We start from the raw sequence: 25,379 nt of genomic DNA on the forward strand, positions 1-25,379 counted from the left end.
TTGTAATATAAAAAGTAAATTTTATAACAAACAAATATAATTAATTATTAAAAAACCATAGAATATTCTTTGATGGTGTTGTTAATAATTATAGCAAGGTATAGCAATAATAAATAATAATTATAATTGATAAATTTAGATAACATTTAATTAAATATTTCAATATTATTGTATTATTTGACAAAAAAAGATAAACATTTTATTCTTAATTAAAGAATTAATATTTTTTACAAAAGATTATATATATTTTTAAATTTTAAGTAATGATAATAATAATTATTTAGTATTTGTAATTAAATTATCAGCCGATTCTCGCTTTGAACAGTCGATTATTGAACGCACCGGACGTGACAGCACTGACCGGTTTAGCGAACGTCACATCAACCGAACCGATGCAAGTGTTGGCGTCCGAGAAGTAATAACACAACCGTTTTGGTGACATTCGGTACCGTCGTATTAGTTGACAGCACAGACCATGACTGGCATCACATTCACTGCTTGTCACGCATTGATCATCTGAACACACATTGATAGACAAACAAACAAAAATCATATAATCATATTCAGACGTCAAATAATAATACCAGTGCTTTCTATAGACTTACTATACTGTTTCTTCATCATATCCCTTCCCGGCGGTTGACACGTCCGGTGCTTTTGACGCATTGCCACAACCGGCTGACTGTCCAGACATCTGAGTCCGGGCTCGCAATCGTTGTCGATCCGACACGACTGACCCTCATTAACACCATATATGGGCAGACAAGTGCCCGCAACTGTTAGTTAGTAAGGAAAAAATAATTGAAATAAAATTTAAAAAATTTATAATTTCTTATTATTTTATGAAATGAATGAATGAATACCCAAATTATTTTGGTTTAAGTCCAGATCCACACACACCGATCCCGGACAGCACTGTTCGCTTTGAACGCACCGTTTGTTTATACATTTTTCCTGACCTTCCGATAATAGAGTCTCCAATTCTTTCGCATTCTTCTGTAAATTTGACTAAAATAATCGACAATTTATTTATTCAATTATTATAATATATTACTTAAAAATTATAACTTTATAAATTATAAATAACTATAAATAATAACATATACAGTATATTCAGTATAATATTTATTTTAATAAATTAATAATAAACTAAACATAAGTTTTAAATTAAAACTTTTAATAAATAATTTATGCTTGATGAATCAAACTTATTTAGTCAATATACAGTATAACTTATAGTAGGAATTATACTAAATTTTTCTATCATTGAGAAAATAAGAATAACTAAAAATTTTCTATTACGTGAAATGTAATTACTATACAATATTATACTGTTTGCTGTAAATTATAATAAAATATGTCATATACTGTATTAACATACTATTCAATATAATTTTACATATGGTTTATAAATATTATATATAAATTGTCGGTACTTTTGATAAATATTAATATAATTTTGTCAATGAACTACTTGTCATAGTACTACTCATAATCACGTTATTATTCTGATATATAATTTATATACAGTATATATGAAAGCTAATTATAATACATTATAATTCATATTTTTTTAAACATTTTTCAAATCTTATTTTTCAAGCAAATTTAACATTAGATATACGGTATTTATAATGTTAAATAATATATTACATAATATTCAGATGTTTTATCGACGATAAAAGAAATGCTTATTTTTGATTGAAGATAAAATTTATTCAAAAAAGAAATATTGTTATATCAATCACTTTCTTGTCTATAAATGAAAATAAGATTTTCTTTTATATATAGCATAGATAAAGTTTTTTTGATATTTTATTATTTTGGCTTTTTATAACATTTCATTCACTCATTTTCACTCTTATTTCTCAAAAAATTAGTTTAATTATTAATTTGTTATAAAAAATATATTTTTAATATTAGTACAATGAAGTAGTTAAAGTAATTATATATATATATATATCTCTAACAATGATTAGCTATTTTCTATATAAGTGATCATACATTTATTAATCAATAATTGGCTTTTAAAAAATAAAATACTCGTTTCTAACCATATAATGAAACAAAAACCACAGAAAAAACACCAACAAAAAAACTATAGATTTTTTCGGGTGTGAATTATTAGCAATTTATGTCAATTTACCGGTTAGTGAAGTGTGTGTTAACTGTTTTATTTTTATTATCTTCAATTCTACACAAAACAATTAAATCAATAATAGCCACGAATTGCAATAAACTTTTTTTTTATTTGTGTGTTTCTCTTATTGAATGTTTTTTTTGTTGGTATTCAGAGTTTTTTGCAATAAAAAAATACAGTATTATCCACACTATTTTAAATGTCGACAATTATTTGAACATTTATAGTGATTGACAAAAAAAACCCAAAACGTTACTTACAAATTATTTATTAATTAAAACTATTTAATTATTGATACTATTTGATGTATTAATATAACATTTTATATAAATAACATAATTGTTGAAATACTAGTACTATACAACCAAATAAATTAGCTATCGCTAGATAATCTATTATATTATATACTGTATATTTTATTTATTAATAAAACTTGTGTTTAATTTTTTTCTATATTTATATATTTTCCTTATATCTAACTATAAATAATCAATTGATATAACTAAGCAAAACTACTACTTATATTACTACATATTACTACTATGAGTATATAATTAAATAATTGTATAAATTTATATTTGTAGTATTAAATATACTGGCATATGATATAATATTATTTTGCATCAATCAATCATTAATAGCATTTAATTTTTTTTGCATCTATTCATTTGCTGTATTGAATATACTTTATATACTATTTAGTTTGTTTTATCAACAAAATGTTGCTAATTATCAAATAATTGAACCAAAAATATATGATAATATACTGTATAAAAAACAGTAACTCATGTTTTGTTTTCTCATTTATCCAATTATTATTTTTGGCTCCTTTTACTAGTTGTTCACATATTTTCATAAATATTAACACACGAGTCAATCAATAATACATAAGCAAACAATCAATAAATTTTGTTTGGCTTTTATTTTCTCTTTTATTATTCCAGTGCTGACATACCAGTGCTAAAACTATTGCAAATAACAGTACTTTAGTTTTATTTGCCGATAAACTATAGTTACACACAAAAAAGTATATTTTGTTATTTATTATTTTGTATTTCTATTCAATGAACGCCTATTTATTAATAACAATAACGTTTTATTAGTTTTTTATATTTATAATTTAAAGGTATCTTTTAGAAAAAAATATTCAATATAAAAATAACAAATACTATTAACTTGTAAGTAAAAACTAATAAACTATTTTTATTTAGTTTTATAACTCTAAGGTTAATAAAATTACATTAAAATATTTTTAAATATAAATTGAAATGCATAAAATCATCGACCATGGGTATACATATTAAGATATATACTGTATATATACAGTATATACTCTATTTAATGATATACTACAGTAAATTTAGATAATTTTATTTAACAAAAATAAGTTTTGTCTCAATTTATTTTAATATCTCAAACTTAATTCAATTTAATGTATAGCAATCATACTTGACGTTTAGTATAAATTTATACAATTTGTTTTTTCTTCGTTGAAAGTTAAGCTAAAAATGTTTTTAAAAAGGATTGAATCCAACGTTTTATTATTATATTCTTTGTTTTACTAATATTCAAACTCAAAGAATAAAAATAGATTTCACAATATGTTTATCGCCTGAAGACATTTGAAGACAATTTGTTTCTTTCAACTGTTTCTCTCAATTATTTTTGGTCTCTATTTTCAAGTTATCTCTTATTTTTGTTTCACATATCAAAATGTTTTAGACGACAGAATTTATATATCTATTGCAAACACAAACAAATAGTATTTTTTTGGGTCTCTTTCAAAATATCTAAAATTCAAAATATCCAAACATATAATATAAAGAAAAACATTTGATCCAACTTAAATAATTCAAATAAAAATATCTAAAATTATTTTTTATAAATTAAATTATCCAAAATAAATTATTTTTCAATAAATATTTATAGTAACAGTTAAAATTATTACTGTAAATTGTAATTATAATAATTTTGGATATTTTTATTTAAATTAATTCATTTGTATTAAATGTATTTTATTTAGTTTTGAGATATTTAGTTTGGATATTTTGATTTGGATATTATGAGATTAGATATTATGAGATTAGATATTATGAGTTTAAATATAATGAGTTTGGATATTTTGGATGCAACCGAGTATTTTTTACAATATATTTATTTTTGATTGCTATTGATTTGTCAGTTTCAGTGTCTTAGGAGTAAATTGTGAATTATTTTTATTATTTTTATTATTACAATAGAATTTTCTACCAATAATACTAAGCAATTGTTATTATTCTATTGACGATAATATCTAACTTTTAAAATATAAGATTTCATTTAAAGATAAATTTAAATCAAGATATCAAACATTGTATGTCTTTAAAGAAAATATATTGATATAAATAGTGTAATTACATACAACTGTTAAAATAGTCAATTTAAAGTAAATTGTGATTGATTTACTTAAATATTTAACTATCGTTTAAATTAACTCTCTCTCTCTCTCTCTCTCTCTCTCTCTCTCTCTCTCTCTTATTAAAACTTAATTACCAGAATAAGTAATTATCAAACTAAATAGTTGGTCAATAAATTATTATTAAATAACCAAGAAGCATCTTTTTATATTACTGTATTTGGTAGGACATTAAATTTTATAATTTTTAAAAAATTAATTTCAATAACTAAATTATACAATTATGTTTGTGTATTTTGTCGTTGTTTACAGTATTTAAATCTAATTTAAAAAATAACTTTTAAGTTGATTAGAATTTTAATAAATTAAAAAACTATTTATAACTAAAATTGATCTATAATTTTCAATATGACTTTATGATAATGATTTTGTATAAAACAGATTTACAGATATAATTAAATAACAAATAAGCAATAGTTTTTATACAGCAATTTGATTGCTAATAGCAGTATTGCACAGCAAAATAACATTCAATAATCTCTATATTCAAGGAATAGTCGGCTATTTTGCTAATGAATTAGCTTTTGTCGTGTATTTTGTTTATTATATGCAATAGATATCATACATAGCTATAAGGTTTTTGTGTGCAAAATACAATATATGGGTCGATAAATAATCCGTCAATAATTGGCAATAAAAATAGTACAAAACGTTTTGTCTCTTATTTATTATTATCCTATTTTTTATCACTAATAGCAAATGTAATCACTTTATTTAAGACATAGTTTAACTAACAAAAAATATATGTTTATTTGCATTGATAAAATAATACTAATAACTAAACTTAGTTTACCAGATATACAGTACTACTATAGTAAAAGAGGATTGTCATCAAACTTGTGTTTCAAAAAGATATAATATAGTTATAAGTGACATATATTTTTAAAATTAATTATTTATTATTAATATTATTGAATATTTTTTAAATGTTTTTTAAAACTGTATCTATAGATTTAATTCAATAAATATTTATAGAAATTAAAATATTTTAATATACAGTAAACTGTATTACTGTATATGTCTTATATAGAATAAAATCTTTTAATATATAAGTTTTGTTATATTATTTTTTTTTTGCTTAAACTAAGTTTGCAATCCACATTGATTACCAGTTAATTCACATATTCGTGACATAACTACTACTAAATTCACTTTTATTAAGAGAGAGAGAGAGAGAGAGAGAGAGAGAGAGAGAGAGAGAGAGAGCACTGTAACCTAATGAATGTGTGTGTGTTTGTGTGCCTGTCTTAGTATTTAGTGAATAACTTTCATGTATGTCCAGCTATACCCATAACCCTCACTAACCATTGTCTACAGTATATATACCGATATATATATATATATATAGTGTACACTTCATTAGAGACAACAGACACCAGTTATTTAGTCTACTATTAAGACACTGTGAGTATAGTTAAGTAAATTCAATTCAAAGTTAACATTAAAGTTGTTGTGAGACAACAAATGTATGGCACATATATACTGTATATATAGAGAGAGAAAATTGAATGAATTTCAAACATATAGATCGATAATGCGATATAACTTTCAATATAATGGACAATATTATATAGTTTTAACTTTTTTTTTGAACTCAGCACTCATGCCTTTGGCCTAATGTCATAATATTTAGAAATAATATTATTATTTATACTTTACTATATATCTGAACTACAGTATATATACAATAAACTTTATATACTTTTTACATCAATAGTCTTTATATTTTCTAAACATTAATCCCTTAACCTTTTTAATTTATCTTAAAATTTATCTTTTCTTCTATAAGTTAACTTATAAATGTATTTGTTTTCAAATAAAATTATAATTTGATTACCAAAACATACACTTTCTTTAGGGAATTGAATGTACTCTTCAATAGTGATAAACATAGAGAAAGAAAGAAAAAGAGAGAGAGAGAGAGAGATCTACTCTTGTGATATACAATACACAATAGCAGACAATTTTAGTGACATTTTTGCTTTAATAAAACATAAGACTCACACACAGGGAAAAACTTTTTGTCATTAATTGTATGTCTCATTCAGTTTTAAATTACAGGCGATTAAACATAAAGTAAAAGTATGAAAAAATAAAAGACAATTTTCTTCATTAAATTAAATTTTTATTATTGAAAACTTTATGCTTTTTTTGTTTTGTCTTAATTTATATCTATTGATAATAAATTCAACATAAAAAGAGCAACTCTTTATTGTTTAATGAATTTTATTTATATATATAAATTATATATACTATATAACAATTGCTACGCTATTACCACATTACTACTACTACTACTACTACTACTACTACTACTACTACTACTACTACTACTACTACTACCACTACTACCACTACTATATACAATAGATAAATAAACTAAAAGAATAATTGCTAAGAAATTTTTGCGGAAATTTGCCTTCAATTCCGTCGACAGACAATAGGATTGATAGAAAAGGAAAGGGATATATGATATAGACATCACTGTATGTATATGTTTGTGAGTGTAAAGAGAGAGAGAGAGAGAGAGAGAGAGAGAGAGAGAGAGAGAGAGAGAGAGAGTAAATAGAAAGTATGAAACTGAATATAAGTTAACTAAATAACAATAAATGGCACAAAAATAGAAATTTAATTCCAATATTTTGATGTATTTACTATCCCATTGCTTAAATGTTTTCTTAGTATATAATATTTTGCGTCTAATTTTGTTATCAGTGAATAAAAGTGGCAAAAAATATATATCTTTAACTTTATTATCAAAATATGTATTTTATTTCTTTTACAACCATATCACATATAATAACTACAGTATATACTATATATATATATATTCTGTATATATTTTACTTGAATTTCTTTACAATTTTTCTTTTTTTGCCTTATTTTTGCAGTAAAACTAAAAAAAATAAATGAAATAATATTTGATATAACATAACGTTTTATAAAAGTGTCAACATTTTTCAAACATAATTATTTTAAAGAAATTTTTGAACGAAACAGCAATATATACAATATATTTTTGAATTGAGTAAAATTTAATATATTTTTACTTATATTTTTCAATTTTTCAATCTCATAATATATAGGATATATTTTATATAAAATTTTTATATTTATTTTAAAAATACGTTATATATATAAATACATTTTAATAAATATATTATTTAAACTATTTTCAATTTTATAATAACAGTTAAAATTACAATAAGCATTTTATTTGATATAAATAGTTAAATATTAAATTTGATTTGTTTTTTGGTGATAATCTACTTAATAAATTAAAATTTTAATTATACACTTATATATAATACATTTTTCTGTATTATATATATATCTTAAATAGATTACAAAATAATAATAATAAATAATAGTTTTAATGATTGATAGAATATTTATATCATTTATTTAAAATATGATATGTATTGTATAACATGCTTTATATTACAAGCTTTAGCATTATTTATATAATATATTAAAGTAATATAATATCAAAACTCATTGATAACAGATAATTATGTACTCAAACTATCAAATTATAATGAATGATAATAAATTTGATACAATATAATTTTTATATACAGTATATTACTGTATACAGTATAATAATGCTTTATTTAAGCAAATAAATAATAAAATAATCATAATTTATTTAAGCGTATTGTAACTGAATTAGATTATTATTATTATTATTTAATATATTATTTATGTATAAAAATTTTATATTATATATATATATATATATATATATAAAAATATTTTAAATATATAATAATAAATATATTTAAATTTTTTGGGATTAATTTACTTAATAAATAAATGAGTCATTTGGGAATCAATGTTACAAAATAAAAATGGGTTAAACCATTAGAATTTATATAAACATAAATCATTAATTTATTATTATATTTAAAAATTTTATATATAAATAGACTAAATATATTTATGCCTCTTAATGTATATGAAAAAATTATATATTATTGATTAAATTAATAATTTATAATTTAGGCTTTTTTGGCTCATAAAACATAACTTTCTATAATCTTAGCTATCTCTATGAGATATAGTTTTTATATATGAACTTATATTTTACACCTATGATCTTATATAGAAATATACTATAAGGCAATTCCCTAAATCCCATTATGGCATACCATCAATTCAATGATAAATGTTGACCAATATATTTGGTTAACTAAGATATGAGCCGAGCGTTTAAAAGGATTGCCTAAAAATAGTTTTTACAGTATATAATGCAATCTCTCTCTCTCTCTCTCTCTCTCTCTCTCTCTCTCTCATACACACACACATAGTATAAATACATACACACTCGTAAATCAGGCTAAACACAAATAAAGCTTTTTAGATATTAAATATTTATATTAATATTTCTGAGTATTTTTGAGAGAAAAAAAAGTTATAAATGAATATTTTAGTATTTTTTACAAATATTTTGATGCATTTAAATAAATAATATTATATTATCTATATTAGAGTATACAGTAAATATATATACAAAATAAAGTTTATAATAGCAATATATAATATTGATCATGTACCATTAGATTTTTTATTGATATAAATTGTTTGTTTTTTTAAAAAAAAGGTAATCGCTATCTATATTATACTTGAAATGACTCTTTTCAGCAGTACTTCAATAAAAATAAATTATTGGATATTATTTTTCAAATAGTCTATAACAACAAACTTATTTAAAACTCAACAATTATAGTGTAGTTTTTTTAATTATATAATTTAAAAAATATATATATATAATTATTTTTTAAAATAAAAATTATGCAGTAAATAAATAACAAAACAAACTATTTGGATCATCAATTATATATATATATCATAAACTATACAATAACTTAAATATATTTATGTTTTTTTTCTTAATATTATTAGATATAAACCATACAACAGTTTATTGATGTTTTGGACACCTTTTACTGACACTTCTTGTATGTTATTAATCAAAGTACTCAATATATTATACGGCTGTATAGTGTATACTACTAACCAATAAGTGTTATATAATAACAACACCAACAATATTACAACAATAGACAAAAAAGTGTTATATATTATAACTATTGACTATTTAAGAAGTAGTTATAAAAAAAACATTGGGAGTCTCTTAATATAAAATAGTAAAACATATTATCAAAAAAGTATGTCAAATAAATTGATGTATAGATTATAAAAGTAATTATTCATCAAATTTACCTGAAAACCAGTCATAGGTTTGTTTTCCCAACAGTTTGTCATCATATTTGTTGCAATTATAAACATAAATATTGTTATTAATTTTATAAGCAAATCCATTGTATTTTATTTTAATAAATTATTTTATAGTAATAATTAAGAAAAAAAGTTTGAATATTGAATAAATATTATAAATATTATTATACTAAATATTAGTTAAAATTATTTATGAAACTTTAACTATTAAATATTATAATTTTGAGTATTTTTGTTGTTGTTTGTTATATTTATAACTTTAAATGCAACTTTAAAAATTTAGTTTAATATTTAATTATTTTTTAATTAATTAAAAATAAATTTTGCGATTTCTACAGAATTTTTTATATCGATATATATAACATAATTTCAATGCAATTTTTGTTATGTATTCAACTGAATGCTGGCTTTAAAAGCAATACCGATAGCAACTGGAAAACAGTACTGTATTTGCATTACATTTAAACACAAGTGATGTGAGAGACTAGACATGCATTTGAGGTTTTAAGAGTTTGCGCTCAAAAAAAAACTTATATATATATACAGTAAATATATAGAGTATATTAGAGAGAATTATATTCAATACAATAATATAATACTAACACAGATAGTATTAATTTTTTTTATTATAATTAATATGAAAGCACTCTCATGTAAATATGAAATAATTATTTTTGAATTATTAAATAATATTATCAACAAAAAAAACTGGTTAATGATAATAATTATCATAGTTTATAATAACTATAATTTATTTCTCAGTAAAATGAAGTGGTTTTTGCAGATTAATAATAATAATAATAATACTAATGCAATCTTTTTGAATAAATTTGAAAAAATATATTTGAAAGTGTTTTCAGTATTAAAAAAAAATGTTATAAAATATGTAATATTTGATTTGTAATTCAAAATAATTAAATTTTTTGAAGCATTACAAGCAATTTACATACTTACTGGTATTAATATATAGTATACTACTGTACTGTACTTACTATAAATAAACTATACTACTGTCTGTATACATAATTTTATATTATACATATATAAAGTGGCTTAAGTAGCATAAAATAAAGGGTAATTATTTTTTAATATGAAAAATATTTTATAAGAATCTCGAAAATAAAATAAATGTCAAATGTTTTAAACAAACTAAATGCTAATTTTAGAAAATAATTGATATTATTATAAAATAATAGTGAATTTTTAAATTTTAAGTAAATTAACGTTATTATATAGTATTGTTTGTATAATTTTAAAACAAAATGTTAATTTAAAAACAAATGTCAAATAAATTAAATTTAGTAAATTGAGTGCTGAAAACTCTTTTTAAATTAGATTTATTTTTGTATACTTTGTGTTTAAAATATTTATGGGAAAACATAAAATCAATGCTAATGTCTATCCCTATGAACACCTGTCCAGAGCTTCACAACTCAAACACTAATATATCAAAGAAAAAGATGACATTAAAGACAATTAATGTCAAAATCGGTTCAATCAATAAAAAGGATAAAAAACATAAAAATACTTTAATATATCTGAGAATAAAACTTAAGTGTAATAAAGCGTTTGGAAATATACTATAAACAAAATAAAAAATTGTTATAAAATTTTTTAAAAAGTAATTTAAATATTTAAAAATTTTAATCATAAATAATTGTAGTAAAATATCTAAATATTTATATAAATATCGTATATGATATTTAAATGAAATTCATTAAAAACAATATACTATATACAGTATATCATTAATTAATTTTTTTAAATATAATATTATTCTACTACTCAATATTTAAAATCTAAAAATAATATTTATTTTATGGTTATTGATTAACTAAACTTTGAATAATAAAAAATGATAAGTAAATAGATTAAATAGATTAAATAGATATTTAAAAAATTACAAATAATAAAACATTCACCATAAATAACAAAATTAAAACTTAATAATAAATTTAATTATTTATACCTTTTAAGAAAATAATCTACAGTTTATAACTATTAATTTGTGTTTGAGTTTATTTGGCTATAATTTAAATAATAATAATAATTAATTGAAATATTAAACAATAATATAAAATTTATATAATATATATTTATAAATTTTTCAACTTGTGCATATGGTATAAATGTGTTTTATAATAAAACTTTTATTAGAGATACATGTACATTTAAAAACAAAACAATTTTAGCTATACAAATCTATTATTTATTTTTATTGAACAAAAAAAACAATTACAATGATAATACTTGTACTTATGATGTGATATTATGATTATACTCTATATAAATATATATCAATATATAATTATGTATGGCTTAATTTTCATTTAATTATTGCGCTAATTTATATCATATAAATTTATATTATCTTTAAATAAATAATAATTAGTTCAAATGTCAACAGTTTGCAAATATAAACGATAAATATGGTTGATTAATAGTTCAATAATATTATTATTTAATTTTTAATGTATAGATAATATTAATATCATTTATGAAAACATTTTTTTATGAATTTGTTTTTATTCACTTTATTTACTTTGATTATTAAACAATAATACACACAATGAAACTTTTATTAAGTATTTTTATAGTTTTCTGGTTTCAAGTATATGGTCAACAAAATGTAAATTATTTTTAAGAAATAATAATTTTTAATTAATTATTATTTATATTATACTAGTTAAATTAATTAATATTATTATAAAGTAAATTTTTAAAATATTTTCGTTGTTGCTATGAATGAAAAAAACATTTATTTTTATTTAATAAATTTTTTTAATTTATAATAAATTAATTTTTTTAGGATCTAAATGGAAACGATATTAATTTGTGGCCATACCCTCAACATGTCAAGTTAGATGAAGACTATCTGACAGTTGATCCCAATGAGTTCAACATTATCTTGAAGGCCAGTGGCAAATGTGATCTCTTGGAAAAAGCGATACAAAGATATCGGAAATTGTATTTTCTTGAAGACTGTTCACTTGTCAATTCGGATGTTGTTGTGGACACTATTTTCGATGGTGTCATCAAATTGGATGTCAACAAAAATGTAGGTAAACTGACAAATGTGACACTAGAAGTACACCAACCGTGCGAATCGGAACCGTATCTTCATATGAGCGAAATGTATTCAATTGAGTTTAACCAACAAATTACAAAAATATTTGCCGAAACAAATTGGGGAGCAATACGTGCTTTGGAAACATTATCTCAATTGATCAGAAATGTTGGTAAACATCAGTTTATTGTCAATGTAACGGCTATTACTGATTATCCGAGATTTGCTTTCAGAGGTGTAATGTTAGACACCTCTCGACATTACGTTCCCATTAGAGAAATCCAACAGAATTTGGATGCCATGGCTTACAATAAGTTTAATGTATTTCATTGGCATATAGTCGACGATCAATCCTTTCCTTATGTTAGCGAAGTATTTCCCGAATTGAGTCTTAAGGGAGCATTCAATGCCAAAACACATATCTATACTAAAGAGGAAATCCAAAATATTGTTGACTATGCAAAGGAAAGAGGTATTAGAGTGTTGGTCGAGTTTGACAGTCCGGGACACACCCAGTCGTGGGGTAAGGGTCAACCTGGTCTACTCGCCCGGTGCTATAATAAAGGTAGACCGATGGATAGTTTTGGTCCAATAGATCCGTCCCAATCAGCAAACTATGAATTCATCGAAAAGTTGTTCAAAGAAGTTATCACCAGATTTCCGGATCAATACTTGCATTTAGGCGGCGATGAAGTGGACTTCACGTGTTGGGCATCTAATCCCGATATTCTGGCATTTATGAAGTCGAGAAATATAACCAATAATTTTGCTAAACTTGAAGAATATTATATACAAAATGTGTTGGATATTGTCAAAGGTCTCAACAAAAGCTATATCGTATGGCAGGAGGTGTTTGATAATGGCGTCAAAATAAAAGAAGACACTGTAGTACACGTATGGAAAGGGGACAGTTGGCAAAAGGAGTTGTTCAATGTTACCAAAGCTGGATACCAGTCTATAGTATCTGCGTGTTGGTACCTAAACTACATATCCTATGGTACCGATTGGCCAAACTATTACGCTTGTGATCCACAAAATTTTGGTGGCAGTGAACAACAAAATAAGTTAGTCATAGGGGGAGAGGCCTGTATGTGGGGTAAGTTTATTACATTTTTTTATTCATATTATTATTTTCATTATTATTATTATTAAGTAAATTAAATTATTAATTAAAAATTTATAATTGAAAACTTTAGGTGAATGGGTTGATGGTACTAATGTTATTAGCAGAACTTGGTATAGAGTTTTAATTAATTAAAAAGCAAAAAATTATAATTTATTTAAAAAAATACAAATTATATTAAATATTAAAATTTGAATCATTTTATAGGCCCCGGGCTATAGCTGTGGCCGAAAGGTTATGGAGTTCTAAAGATAAGAAGGGTATGCTTGAAGTTAGTCCACGATTTAATCGACAACACTGTTTGATGTAATTATTTTGCAATTATTTTTTTATAAATATATTGTAATTATCAATACTATTATTATCGTCAAAAATAGGCAACAAAGAGGTCTACGTGTGCAACCAGCTAATGGTTCCGGATTTTGTCAATGCGATTATGCCGTTTAAATTATTAAACAATTATTATCAATAATTTAATTATTTTGTATAAATAAAAATTAATTATTAAGCATATATAATACAATATTTAAATTTTTTTAACAATTTTTATAAATTCATTATTGATAATGAGAAAACAAAAACTTTTAATCATACAAATTATCAATATTTTATTATAGAGTTTATGATATTTTCTATAAGTCAAACAGCAATAAGATTTGATATAAAAAAATAAATTTTGATAAATTAACAATAATATAAATTAATAGTCTAAAATCTAAACTTTTACATCACAGTTTAATTAATTATTTTAATATCATGTTATTTTTAAAAAAATTATAGAAACATGATATTGTATTGTGTATTATATTATACACTGTATAATATACAGTATATTAATATTTATCATAAATATATAGTTTAAAACATTGAATTAAATTAAAGAAAAATTTCCACAATATTTAATTAAAATAAAAATATTGTAATTAATTATTATGAAATATTTGAATTTTTTAGACATATGATCAAATATTTCTTGAGGCTATTCAAAATATTTTTAAAAAATTAATTAATTAATTATTTTCATATTTACATAAACACAATAAACAATGAAATTATTGACTATATTTTTTTTTATTTTATATATATCTACTATTGAAATAACTAACAAAGTAAATCATTAGTGTTAAGTAATTAATATTTATTTAAATTAAAAATCATCAATAATATTAAATTTTCATAATTTTAATTAACTTAATATTTTATTTTATTTATCTACGTTTGATTTAGCAGTGCATTTGCAATAATAACAATAATATAGCAAATGTATGGCCATATCCACAGTCAATATGTATAGAAAAATCTTATCTAACAATAGATCCAAAAAATGTTAAATTCATAACTCAAACAAAAGGCGATTGTGTTTTGTTACAGAAAGTCATCGATCGATACAATGCACTCATGTTTATTGAGGACTGCTCTCGGGTTAGCAGTAAAGGCAATAATAAAACATTGTTTAAAAGCAAACAAAATTTGTCGGAAATTCTCGGTTTGGTCGGGAATATCGAGAACATCACACTTCGTGTACTACAAGACTGCGAAACTCAATCGCATTTAGAAATGAATGAATTTTACGAATTAGATATTAGTCGACAAAACAGTGTTGTAAAAGCCGCTAATGTTTGGGTAGATATATATGCTTTGAAAATATTGTCGCAATTGATAATAAATATAGGTTTCAATTAATTCATTGTTAATGTAATACAAGTTAAAGACTATCCCCGATTCAAACACAGAGGCTTAATGTTGAACACATACCGACATTTTATTTCAGTCGAAGTGATCAAAAACTTTTTGGATGCCATGGATTACAATAAACTAAATGTATTTTGACTGACATATTGTTGACGATCAGTCATTCCCTTATGAAAGCAAAACATTTCCTAATTTGTCACTTAAGGGAGCCATCAATAATTAAACACATATTTATACTATTAATGAAATGCAAAATATTATTGAATACACCAATGAAAGAACAATAAGAGTATTACCCGAGTTTGACACTCCGGGACATACCTTATCCTGGGGTAAAAGTCAGCCGGAATTGTTGTCCCAATGTTTCAATGGTAACCAAACTACTGACACATTCGGTCCGGTAGGTCCGTCAAAGAACTCGTCGTACAAATTCTTGGAGCAATTACTACGAGAAGTTAGTCATAGATTTTTCAATAAGTACTTGCATTTGGGCGGCGATGATGTCCACAGCAGATGTTGGACCACTAATCCACAGATATTGGCATTTATGGATATAACAAATCAATTCAATAAACTTGAAGAATATTACATTAAACGGGTTATAGATATTGCTAAAAGTCTTAATAAGATTCCTATTGTTTGGCAAGAAGTGTTTGACAATGGATTCAATGTAGACCCGGACACCATTGTCGAATGATTAACGGATCCAATGGCCAACATATATGTCTGCTATAACTAGTAAAGTAATACTATCCTCTCGTTGGTATTTCAATATTATTGTCTATGAGAACCATTGGCACCATTTATATGCCAATGATCCGTACGATTTTGCCGGTACTGATAAACAAAAAAAAAGTTTAGTTATTGGAGGGGAGACCTGCTTGTGGAGTAAGTAACTGTGCGATAAAGTTTATAATAAAATTAAACTAATTTTACAAACTAATTAAACAAAACATCAAATTTATAAATAAATATTTAGGTGAATTTTTTACAAATGTTATATCAATAGTATGTTTGAAATAATTTTATTATAAACTTCAATGTATTATATAATTAATGAATGTTTTTTTAACATTTGATTATAGGCCTCGAGGTATAGCCATAGCTAAGAGATTGTGGAGTTCTAGGCTATTGAATAATCCTATGACCGCTTCTCCACGATATGATCGACAACATTGCAGAATGTATAACATTATAATTATTTAATTAATAATAATATTATTATTTAAGTTATTATTATTAACAACTTTGAAACATTATTAATAATAAAAATGAAAATTTAAAAAAAAATTGTTAATAATGTTTGTCAAGTTTAATATGATTAGTAATAATAAAATATTTCACAATATAGCAAAGTTTCTAACAAACAAAAAAAACTGATACATGATTATGCGAAAAAAATATCAATATTAATGTTTAAATTATTGTAATAAAATTAGTCAGAATAGATTAGATATTATTTTCTATTATAATAAGATATTTAATTTATATTCAAATAGTATTTTAACATTTTAATGTTTATCATTATGGATTAAAATGTACTTCAATTGCTAATTGCTTATTTAGCTATTATTTTTTTGGTACCCAATTTACTGAAAGTACTGTATATACACTAAGAGTATATAATATACGGTATACCTTATATTTAGCTGATTTTTGCACATTTTGTAGTCAATTTAATAGTGTTTTAGAAATCAAACTAATTATAAACTTTTTCTATCACTTAATTAATTAAAATGACACATTTTATATTTAAGTTTATACGGTTGACTTTGTTTATACAAGTCTATGTTTGCCAAAATGTAAGTAAATATTTATTTAAAAAAATAAATTTAATAACATTATTGATAAATTAAAATATTTTAAACTACAAATCATATAATAATAATTAAATAAATAATTAATTAATCCATATAATTTCAGGCAAACATTTGGCCGTATCCACAAAACATAGTAATTGAAAAATCATTTTTTACAATTGATAAAAATGTTAACTTTAATGCGCAAACTACTGGCAATTGCGGTTTATTGCAACCGGCAATTGATAGATATAAACAATTGATATTTATTGAAGATTGTCTACGAGTTGGTATATCAGGTAATAAAACATTATTTGATAGCAAAATAAATTTGGCAACACTTCCCGGTTATAGGGGAGACATAACAGAGATTATTATTAAAGTAACTCAAAAATGTGATACCATTCCTCATATTGAAATGGATGAATCGTATAAGTTAACAATAGGTTCACATAATAATGTCATAACAGCTCCCAATATCTGGGGAGCCATACGAGCGTTGGAAACATTGTCGCAACTGATTGTAAATGTGGGACAAAATCAGTTTATTGTTAATATCACCGAAATTCAAGACTATCCGCGTTTTAAACACAGAGGTCTTGCGTTAGACACTTCCAGACATTTTATATCAGTTCAAAATTTACTTAAAAATTTGGATGCAATGGCTTATAATAAACTAAATGTTTTTCACTGGCATATTGTCGACGACCAGTCCTTTCCATATGTTAGTCAATCATTTCCTAAATTAAGTAGTAAAGGAGCCTACGATCCGAAAAATCTTGTCTATACACCCGATGACATACGGACTGTCGTCAAATATGCCACCCAAAGAGGTATAAGAGTATTGGTTGAGTTTGACACTCCGGGACATACCTTATCGTGGGGTAGAGGACAGTCAGGTTTGCTGACTACTTGCTATGACGGTAGTGATCCAAATGGTCGCTTTGGACCAATAGATCCGTCCAAGGATTCGACATACAATTTTCTTGTTAAATTTTTTACTGAAGTTGTCGGTCTATTTCCCGATAAGTACTTGCATTTAGACGCCGATGAAGTGGATTATGACTGTTGGCGATCTAATCCAGACATCAAAGCCTTCATGAAAGCAAAAGATTATGGAAATGATTATACAAAACTTCAAGAGTATTATCTCAACAGACTATTCAATATAGCAAAGACATTGAACAACAGTTATATTGTATGGAATGATGTCTTAGACAATGGCGTCCATTTGGCTACCGATGCAATTGTTCATCTTTGGTATAACGAAGACGACCATCACGTCAAATGGCAAAAAGTAATGGCAGACATCACCAAACAGGGCTACACTGTCATCCTGTCATCACCATGGTATCTTAATGTTATCGACTATGGAAACCAATGGAAAAATTATCATTTAGCTGATCCGCAAGAGTTTGAAGGAACAGATCATCAAAAAAGTCTAGTTATTGGAGGAGAAGTCGTATTTTGGAGTAATTACTATTAGTTTATTTATATTTATAATAAACTTAATGAATATGTTTTCTTATAATAGGTGAATATTTAGATTCAGCCAGTTTTATACCAATTGCATGGTATGTATGGATTTTTATAGTTAGAAAATATGGTTAATTTATTATTTATTTAATGTATTTAAAAAAATTGGTATTTATTTGTGAAAACTTAGGCCCAGATCTAGCAGTGTTGCCGAAAGGCTTTGGAGTTCAAAAAAAATACAATACTCTAAATCAACTGATTTTAGATATAATCGACAAAATTGTTTAATGTTTGTATAACTTATCCTATCATTTAACATATCATTTCCTGTATATAAAAACTACAAACAAAATAAAAAAATATGTTTTAATTTTTAGGCAAATACGTGGTATAAGAGTAGACGCCACAACCGGTCCTGGATTTTGTCGCTGCGATTACGCCCAATAATATTATTATCAATAGTGATATATTTGGTTTTTTATATTCATAACTATACATAAAAGTATATTATGTTATAAATTTATTTGAATTAATTAATTTTTTTTTTGAAAACTAAATATCTATAGTTTAAAAATCTATATACTATTATAAAAAAAATTAAATTTTAAAAATCTAATAAATCTAATTGGATATTATATGGCTTTGAGGTTAGGAAGTGATGATGGGGTGGAGTAATATTAGGATGTAGTGAAAGTTAAGATGGTTTGTTATGTTATATATTTATAGTTTTTATATTAGTATCTGTCTTTTAAGTGAATAAAATAAATTATTTATTTTATTTTATAAATATTTGAACTTTTTTTATATTGACATAATCAATAACTATTTGTTTTAAGTATAAAATTATTTAACTCTTAGTTTATATGAAAATATCACGTTTTGTTATAAATTATTATTACTAAAAAAATGTGTGATTTATTATTATAATTATTGAATTGCTTAAATTAAAACTAATTATAAATTTTACATTATTTTATTGTTCAAACTATTGTTTTTAAAAAATACAATTTTGTTACGATTTGTAAAGTAAACACATCTAAATTAGATTAGTATTAATTATTTAAGTAATTTTTAATAAATAATTAATTTTTTTTGTTCACTTAATGTTATTGTTATGTAAACTGCTATTATTAGCCACCCGGGTATCCACAATATATATTTAATATAAAAATAAAAGTTTTTGAAAACACAATTTTTTGTTGATGTGATAAAATCAGTCACTAATACTGATTTATGCAGTTTACTAATATATTTTTATTGTCAATTATATGTTGGTTTAAAAATTATAATATAATTATTATATAATAAATTAGAGATACGGGTGGTTAGAAAAAAAATATGAAAAAATATAATACCTAATGATTTTTTTAATTAAATCTTAAATAACTTAATTTTTAATGTTATCTAAAAAATTGATTTCAACAAAATTTCAGATAAAAATTTTCATTGAATTTTTTGTTTTTTTAAATTCTAAAAACTATGAATAAATTATTAATAATATTTGTTATATCAATATATTTGTCTTCAATTATTTGTGACTATGGATTGGGTCTTAAAAGTAGATCAGCTAAAGTTGTACATCAAAATGTTGGGACAATTATTATTATTTAAAAAAATATTTATTTTAATAGCTATACTTATCTATTTTACTAAATATATATTTTGTCATATATTTTCAGCAAAATTTTTCAGTGGGTGACAACATATGGCCGTTCCCGCAGTCGATGATCATAAACGAAACATTCTTCATAATAGATCCAAACAACTTTCACTTTGTATCGACAATTATTGGTGACTGTGATCTATTAGACAAAGCTATTGCCAGATATAAGAAATTGTTTTTCATAGACGACTGTTCACTGGTCGACCCGAACGGAACAGAAAAATTTTTCGATGAAAAATCGGCAAATAATTTGACAAAAAATATCAATTTTAAGGGCATTTTGACAAACATTACGATTTTGGTCAGTCAGGAGTGCGAAACTGAACCGGACATCGATATGATTGAAAACTATTCAATAGATATCAATGATAGGATGACACTTATCTACTCGGAGAGTGTTTGGGGTGCCATACGGGCATTGGAAACAATGTCTCAATTGATTGAAAATGTCGGATACAATCAGTTTATTGTTAACTATACATCGATTAACGACTTTCCTCGTTTCAAATATAGAGGACTACTTATAGACACTGCTCGACACTATATATCTGTCCAACGATTAGAGCAAAGTCTAGATGCTATGGCTTATAATAAATTGAATGTCTTTCACTGGCATATGACTGATGACCAGTCAATTCCGTACGTCAGTCAAGTCTATCCTAAATTAAGTCTCAAAGGGGCCTATAATTCAAAGACACACATCTATACCATTGAAGATATCAATCGTGTCATTAATTATGCAAAAGAGAGAGGAATAAGAGTTTTGATAGAATTGGATACTCCGGGCCATACTATGGCCTGGGGTAAGGCATACCCAGAGTTAATGACACAATGCTATACAAATGGTAAACCAAATGGTAATTATGGACCATTAGATCCAAGCAAACAATCAACATATGATTTCATTGAAAAACTATTCAAAGAAATTCTTGACATCTTTCCCGACCAATACATACATATAGGCGGCGATGAAGTGGATTATAACTGTTGGCGATCTAATCCTAATATCATTGATTATATGAGAGCCAAAAGTATTATTAAAAAGACTGCTGCCATCAGTAAGAAGTCGGATATAGAGTTTGCCAAACTAGAGGAACATTACATCAAAAAAGTGATTGATATCATCAGATCATTCAACAGATCATCCATTGTCTGGCAGGAGATATTCGACAATAAAGCAAAACTATTGCCCGACACTGTCATACATGTGTGGAAGTACGACAACTGGCAGAGCGAGCTCTTCAATGTTACCAAAGCTGGTTATCAGGTTATACTGTCTTCGTGTTGGTACTTGAATAGGATCTCATACGGAACCGATTGGCACAAGTATTATACGTGCGAACCGTTCAGTTTCAAGGGTACTGAACAACAAAATAATTTGATTATCGGAGGGGAGGCAACCATTTGGGGTTTGAATTGTCTTTATCTCGTGATATTAGCTCTAATTTGTTGGTATTTTTGCAGGTGAATGGGTAGACGGATCCAACTTGATTGGTCGCACGTGGTATGTACTGTCATATTATTATTATTATTATAATTATTTTAGACTAACCATAGACTAACATTTTCTATATCACCCGATAGGCCCCGTGGACTGGCAGTCGCCGAACGGCTATGGAGTTCGCGGGAAATGAAGAACGCGTTTACAGCCAACAGACGATTCAATAGACAACACTGTCTTATGTGAGTCTTATCTTCAGATATAAGATGAATGCCATTATGATTGCTCTCTCTCTCTCTCTCTCTCTCTAATTATATTGATTTGTTAGGCAAACTCGTGGTCTTCGTGTAGAGCCGTCCAACGGTGTCGGACACTGTCATTGCGATCACTTTCTCTGATGATTGAAGATAACAAACACTAACAATATATTTATTTTGTCTGCAATTGAATTTGTATTAAAACTAAATGAATAATAAATTATAATTGTTTTAATCCATCACTTGTCGTTAAAAACATTTTATTAATTAATTAATTAAAAAAGTTAATTAATAATTAAATAAATTTAACTAAAGAATAATTATCTACAAAAAATAGTTATAGATTTAATAGCGAAACAACAATATAAAGAACAGTTTAACTATTTTATAACCTATTTATAGATCAATTAATTAATTATTGTATTATTTCAGTATTATATAAATATTGTGTAAATACTATGTAATAATTGTTTTAACGGTTTCTAAAATTATATTAGATTTAAATTAAATTAATTTTTATTATTCTAAATTCATGCCAACAATTACGATATAATTTATTATTTATTCAATATTTATATAAATCTTATAGTATAATTATTTATATTTTATTAAAATTGATTATTTATAACGCATCAAATAAACAATGTTTCAATAATACTGTAGTTTATATTATAAATCAAATAGTTTTTAAAAGTAATCAATTATTTGTTTTATTATTATAAATTTGAATTTTGTTGAGATCAAAATAAAATGTATTTCAACTTTTTAGGTATACATTTCATAATTTAATGTTTAATTATATTAATTAATATTGATTTTAATATTTTTCATTCAATTTCAATAGTTATTATAATAGGTTTGATAAAAGTTGTGTTCAATGACGACCACAATAACGATGACTTCTGCGAGAAATACATTAATAATTATAACTCATTTGACTTTGCATTGGATGATACCTTCAGGAGACCAACGGATGAGTTTAGAGAAGTGGTTATTGGAAACTATTCGTGGCCTATATATTATGATAGGATTAATGGCAATGCATTCATTGGACAACATTATCATATCAATGACTTTAAGCACAAATTTGATGTAAATTTTTTATTTGATTTCGGAAATAAAGGAATTTGGAGAGCATTTTATAAAGTAATCCATTTATAGTATAGATTATTATTATTTTATTATTATAAATAAATTTATTATACAAAACAAATAGAAAGACTTGGAGTATATTGTAATAAATCAATTGGGAAGCAATGATTTCAGTGAATTAAGAAACCAATGGAAAGGTTCCGATTTTACACCGACTGTGGCTTTCAGTTCTCTGGAAAAACTGATGCCTATAATGATAATGTCTACCGATTCTGGAAACGGTTACAATAGACAGGCAAAGATATACTCGTGGAATACCTATTCAAATGAGTTTATTGAAGTCGATCCATCATATTATCAAATTCCCATTTTTATTGCAAAACTAAATCCAAGATTACATTTGGATGTAATTCTTTCAATATATCACTTCCAAAAATTTTTGGTTATATTTGATGACCCGTACGGACCTAAATATTGTGTCACTAAAACCAATATGACTGAACAGGAGGTTAGCCTATAATTATTATTATTAATTAATTAAATTATTTGTTATCCACTACAACACAGTGCGATGAAAATAATATCCAATATTTGGTTGATTGTCATAAATCAGACATTACTACTACTACTATTACAACCACTGAAACTCCGTCGACAACAATAACAACCACTTCATCGACATCAATGACAACCACTCCGTCGACAATACAAACAACATCTGAAATGACTGAATCTGAAACTACATCCACTACTGAAATGACAACAATAACTGAAACCGAAACACCAATTACACAGACATTGACTACAATTACCGCCGAAACTGAGACAACAATTACAAAAATTCCTGAAGTGATTACATCTAACAACACGACAAACCCGACAACAAATAGTACACAATCTTTAGAATCGACGGAATCGATGAGCGAATCGTCTATTTTTGACAATAGTTATGGACTTCCGATATTTGTTGTATTAATTTTTATAATAATACTTATTATTTCTGCGTTGTGTGTCTTTAGTGTGTATTATGTGATCAAAAGTATGACACAAATCAAAAACATTGTATTTAATAATATTGATAATTGATATTTTAATATAAATTTATTTAAAACAATTAGGAAAATCGGATAATTCAAACAAGACATTGAATGCTTCAATACGATCGGGAGATATCTCTAAAATGCCTTCATTTACCACTTTAGGTACCATTAATACAATCGACTCGACAACCGGTTCAACCATACATATCAAATAATTTAAATTATTATCCATTAAATAATATCTTGTCGTTTATATATTGTATTATTGTTTTGAATTAAATGTATTATAAATCCTAATTTATTAAAGTATTTATTGGTTTATTGTATTTAACAGTTGATATATAATTTTCTAATGCCTTAAACATAAATTCTAATATAGCTATTGCTTAATATTTTCTGTATTAAAGTTTTAAATTATAAACATTTTGAAATAAAATCTAATTTTATACATATTGTATATAATAAATGTAGATTTTAGATTTTATTAATAATTATTATAACGTTTTCGATACTATAAGTAAAGATCAGTAGCAAAATATGGACAGTAAATGTCAATTAGTCAGTGCAAAGAGTGATACCCGACTCCTCAATACACAGCCAACCGATGAGCTGAAGTGTAGTCGTGTAACAAACGACTACATACTGATGGAAATCTTGTCGTAAATCGACATTTAAGACCTAATTAAATATCAGGTGATATCCAAACAGTTTAATCAATGCATTCAATCGGTTTTTGAAATACAAAAACAACTATCGATTGGTATTAGCGATAGTTTTGAGAGAGTTTGGACTTATAAGTGGTTTGTCTGTTGTAAAAGTGACCACAAATTGATAGCAAACGAGTACTACAACAACAACATTACAGCCGCCGTCTGTCGCTCGGGTAATGTCTA

General features: G+C 24.5%; 5 protein-coding genes across 5 annotated transcripts; 4 read left to right on the plus strand and 1 right to left on the minus strand.

Moving 5' to 3' along the window:
- Positions 1-301: 301 nt before the first annotated feature.
- Positions 302-9,875, minus strand: LOC128955981 (prohormone-3-like). The gene is made up of 4 exons (XM_054301661.1): positions 9,822-9,875; positions 864-1,008; positions 606-776; positions 302-516 (listed from the first exon to the last, which is right to left on the minus strand). The coding sequence occupies exons 1-4, from the start codon at positions 9,864-9,866 to the stop codon at positions 302-304; spliced, it is 576 nt and encodes a 191-aa protein (XP_054157636.1). The 5' UTR covers positions 9,867-9,875.
- Positions 9,876-12,369: 2,494 nt separating this feature from the next.
- On the plus strand, positions 12,370-14,489 carry LOC128954981 (beta-hexosaminidase subunit alpha-like). The gene is made up of 5 exons (XM_054300603.1): positions 12,370-12,465; positions 12,646-13,999; positions 14,100-14,139; positions 14,234-14,332; positions 14,404-14,489. The coding sequence occupies exons 1-5, from the start codon at positions 12,406-12,408 to the stop codon at positions 14,471-14,473; spliced, it is 1,623 nt and encodes a 540-aa protein (XP_054156578.1). The 5' UTR covers positions 12,370-12,405; the 3' UTR covers positions 14,474-14,489.
- Positions 14,490-15,965: 1,476 nt separating this feature from the next.
- On the plus strand, positions 15,966-16,415 carry LOC128955982 (beta-hexosaminidase subunit beta-like). Its single transcript, XM_054301662.1, has one exon. The coding sequence runs from the start codon at positions 15,966-15,968 to the stop codon at positions 16,413-16,415; it is 450 nt and encodes a 149-aa protein (XP_054157637.1).
- Positions 16,416-17,468: 1,053 nt separating this feature from the next.
- Positions 17,469-22,514, plus strand: LOC128955984 (beta-hexosaminidase subunit alpha-like). Its single transcript, XM_054301664.1, has 9 exons — positions 17,469-17,520; positions 17,642-18,989; positions 19,052-19,091; positions 19,184-19,282; positions 19,371-19,431; positions 20,673-22,065; positions 22,121-22,160; positions 22,241-22,339; positions 22,426-22,514. Exons 2-9 carry the CDS (start codon positions 17,936-17,938, stop codon positions 22,493-22,495), a joined length of 2,856 nt encoding a protein of 951 aa, XP_054157639.1. The 5' UTR covers positions 17,469-17,520; positions 17,642-17,935; the 3' UTR covers positions 22,496-22,514.
- Positions 22,515-23,104: 590 nt separating this feature from the next.
- Positions 23,105-24,701, plus strand: LOC128955985 (uncharacterized). The gene is made up of 5 exons (XM_054301665.1): positions 23,105-23,123; positions 23,199-23,500; positions 23,571-23,954; positions 24,014-24,485; positions 24,565-24,701. The coding sequence occupies exons 1-5, from the start codon at positions 23,105-23,107 to the stop codon at positions 24,699-24,701; spliced, it is 1,314 nt and encodes a 437-aa protein (XP_054157640.1).
- The last annotated feature ends 678 nt before the right edge of the window (positions 24,702-25,379 follow it).

The sequence above is a fragment of the Oppia nitens genome, unplaced genomic scaffold, assembly GCF_028296485.1.
Source record: "Oppia nitens isolate AA-2021 unplaced genomic scaffold, nextdenovo-longstitch-racon4-pilon3 scaffold2_pilon_pilon_pilon, whole genome shotgun sequence".
NCBI classification, from domain to species: Eukaryota; Metazoa; Arthropoda; class Arachnida; order Sarcoptiformes; family Oppiidae; genus Oppia; species Oppia nitens.

What these genes read in the sequence shown, in the direction of transcription:
- LOC128955981 (XM_054301661.1), bottom strand. Translation starts at nt 9,866, where the DNA reads ATGATGACAAACTGTTGGGAAAACAAACCTATGACTGGTTTTCAG. An exon ending in AACCTATGACTGGTTTTCAG is followed by an intron (nt 1,009 to 9,821) that starts GTAAATTTGATG and finishes CGATTATTTTAG; the next exon opens with TCAAATTTACAGAAGAATGC. An exon ending in TATGATGAAGAAACAGTATA is followed by an intron (nt 517 to 605) that starts GTAAGTCTATAG and finishes ATGTGTGTTCAG; the next exon opens with ATGATCAATGCGTGACAAGC.
- LOC128954981 (XM_054300603.1), top strand. Translation starts at nt 12,406, where the DNA reads ATGAAACTTTTATTAAGTATTTTTATAGTTTTCTGGTTTCAAGTATAT. An exon ending in AATGTTATTAGCAGAACTTG is followed by an intron (nt 14,140 to 14,233) that starts GTATAGAGTTTT and finishes ATCATTTTATAG; the next exon opens with GCCCCGGGCTATAGCTGTGG. An exon ending in AATCGACAACACTGTTTGAT is followed by an intron (nt 14,333 to 14,403) that starts GTAATTATTTTG and finishes CGTCAAAAATAG; the next exon opens with GCAACAAAGAGGTCTACGTG.
- LOC128955982 (XM_054301662.1), top strand. Translation starts at nt 15,966, where the DNA reads ATGCAAAATATTATTGAATACACCAATGAAAGAACAATAAGAGTATTA.
- LOC128955984 (XM_054301664.1), top strand. Translation starts at nt 17,936, where the DNA reads ATGGATGAATCGTATAAGTTAACAATAGGTTCACATAATAATGTCATA. An exon ending in AGTTTTATACCAATTGCATG is followed by an intron (nt 19,092 to 19,183) that starts GTATGTATGGAT and finishes GTGAAAACTTAG; the next exon opens with GCCCAGATCTAGCAGTGTTG. An exon ending in AATAGACAACACTGTCTTAT is followed by an intron (nt 22,340 to 22,425) that starts GTGAGTCTTATC and finishes TTGATTTGTTAG; the next exon opens with GCAAACTCGTGGTCTTCGTG.
- LOC128955985 (XM_054301665.1), top strand. An exon ending in CCAATATGACTGAACAGGAG is followed by an intron (nt 23,955 to 24,013) that starts GTTAGCCTATAA and finishes ACTACAACACAG; the next exon opens with TGCGATGAAAATAATATCCA. An exon ending in TGTGTATTATGTGATCAAAA is followed by an intron (nt 24,486 to 24,564) that starts GTATGACACAAA and finishes TAAAACAATTAG; the next exon opens with GAAAATCGGATAATTCAAAC.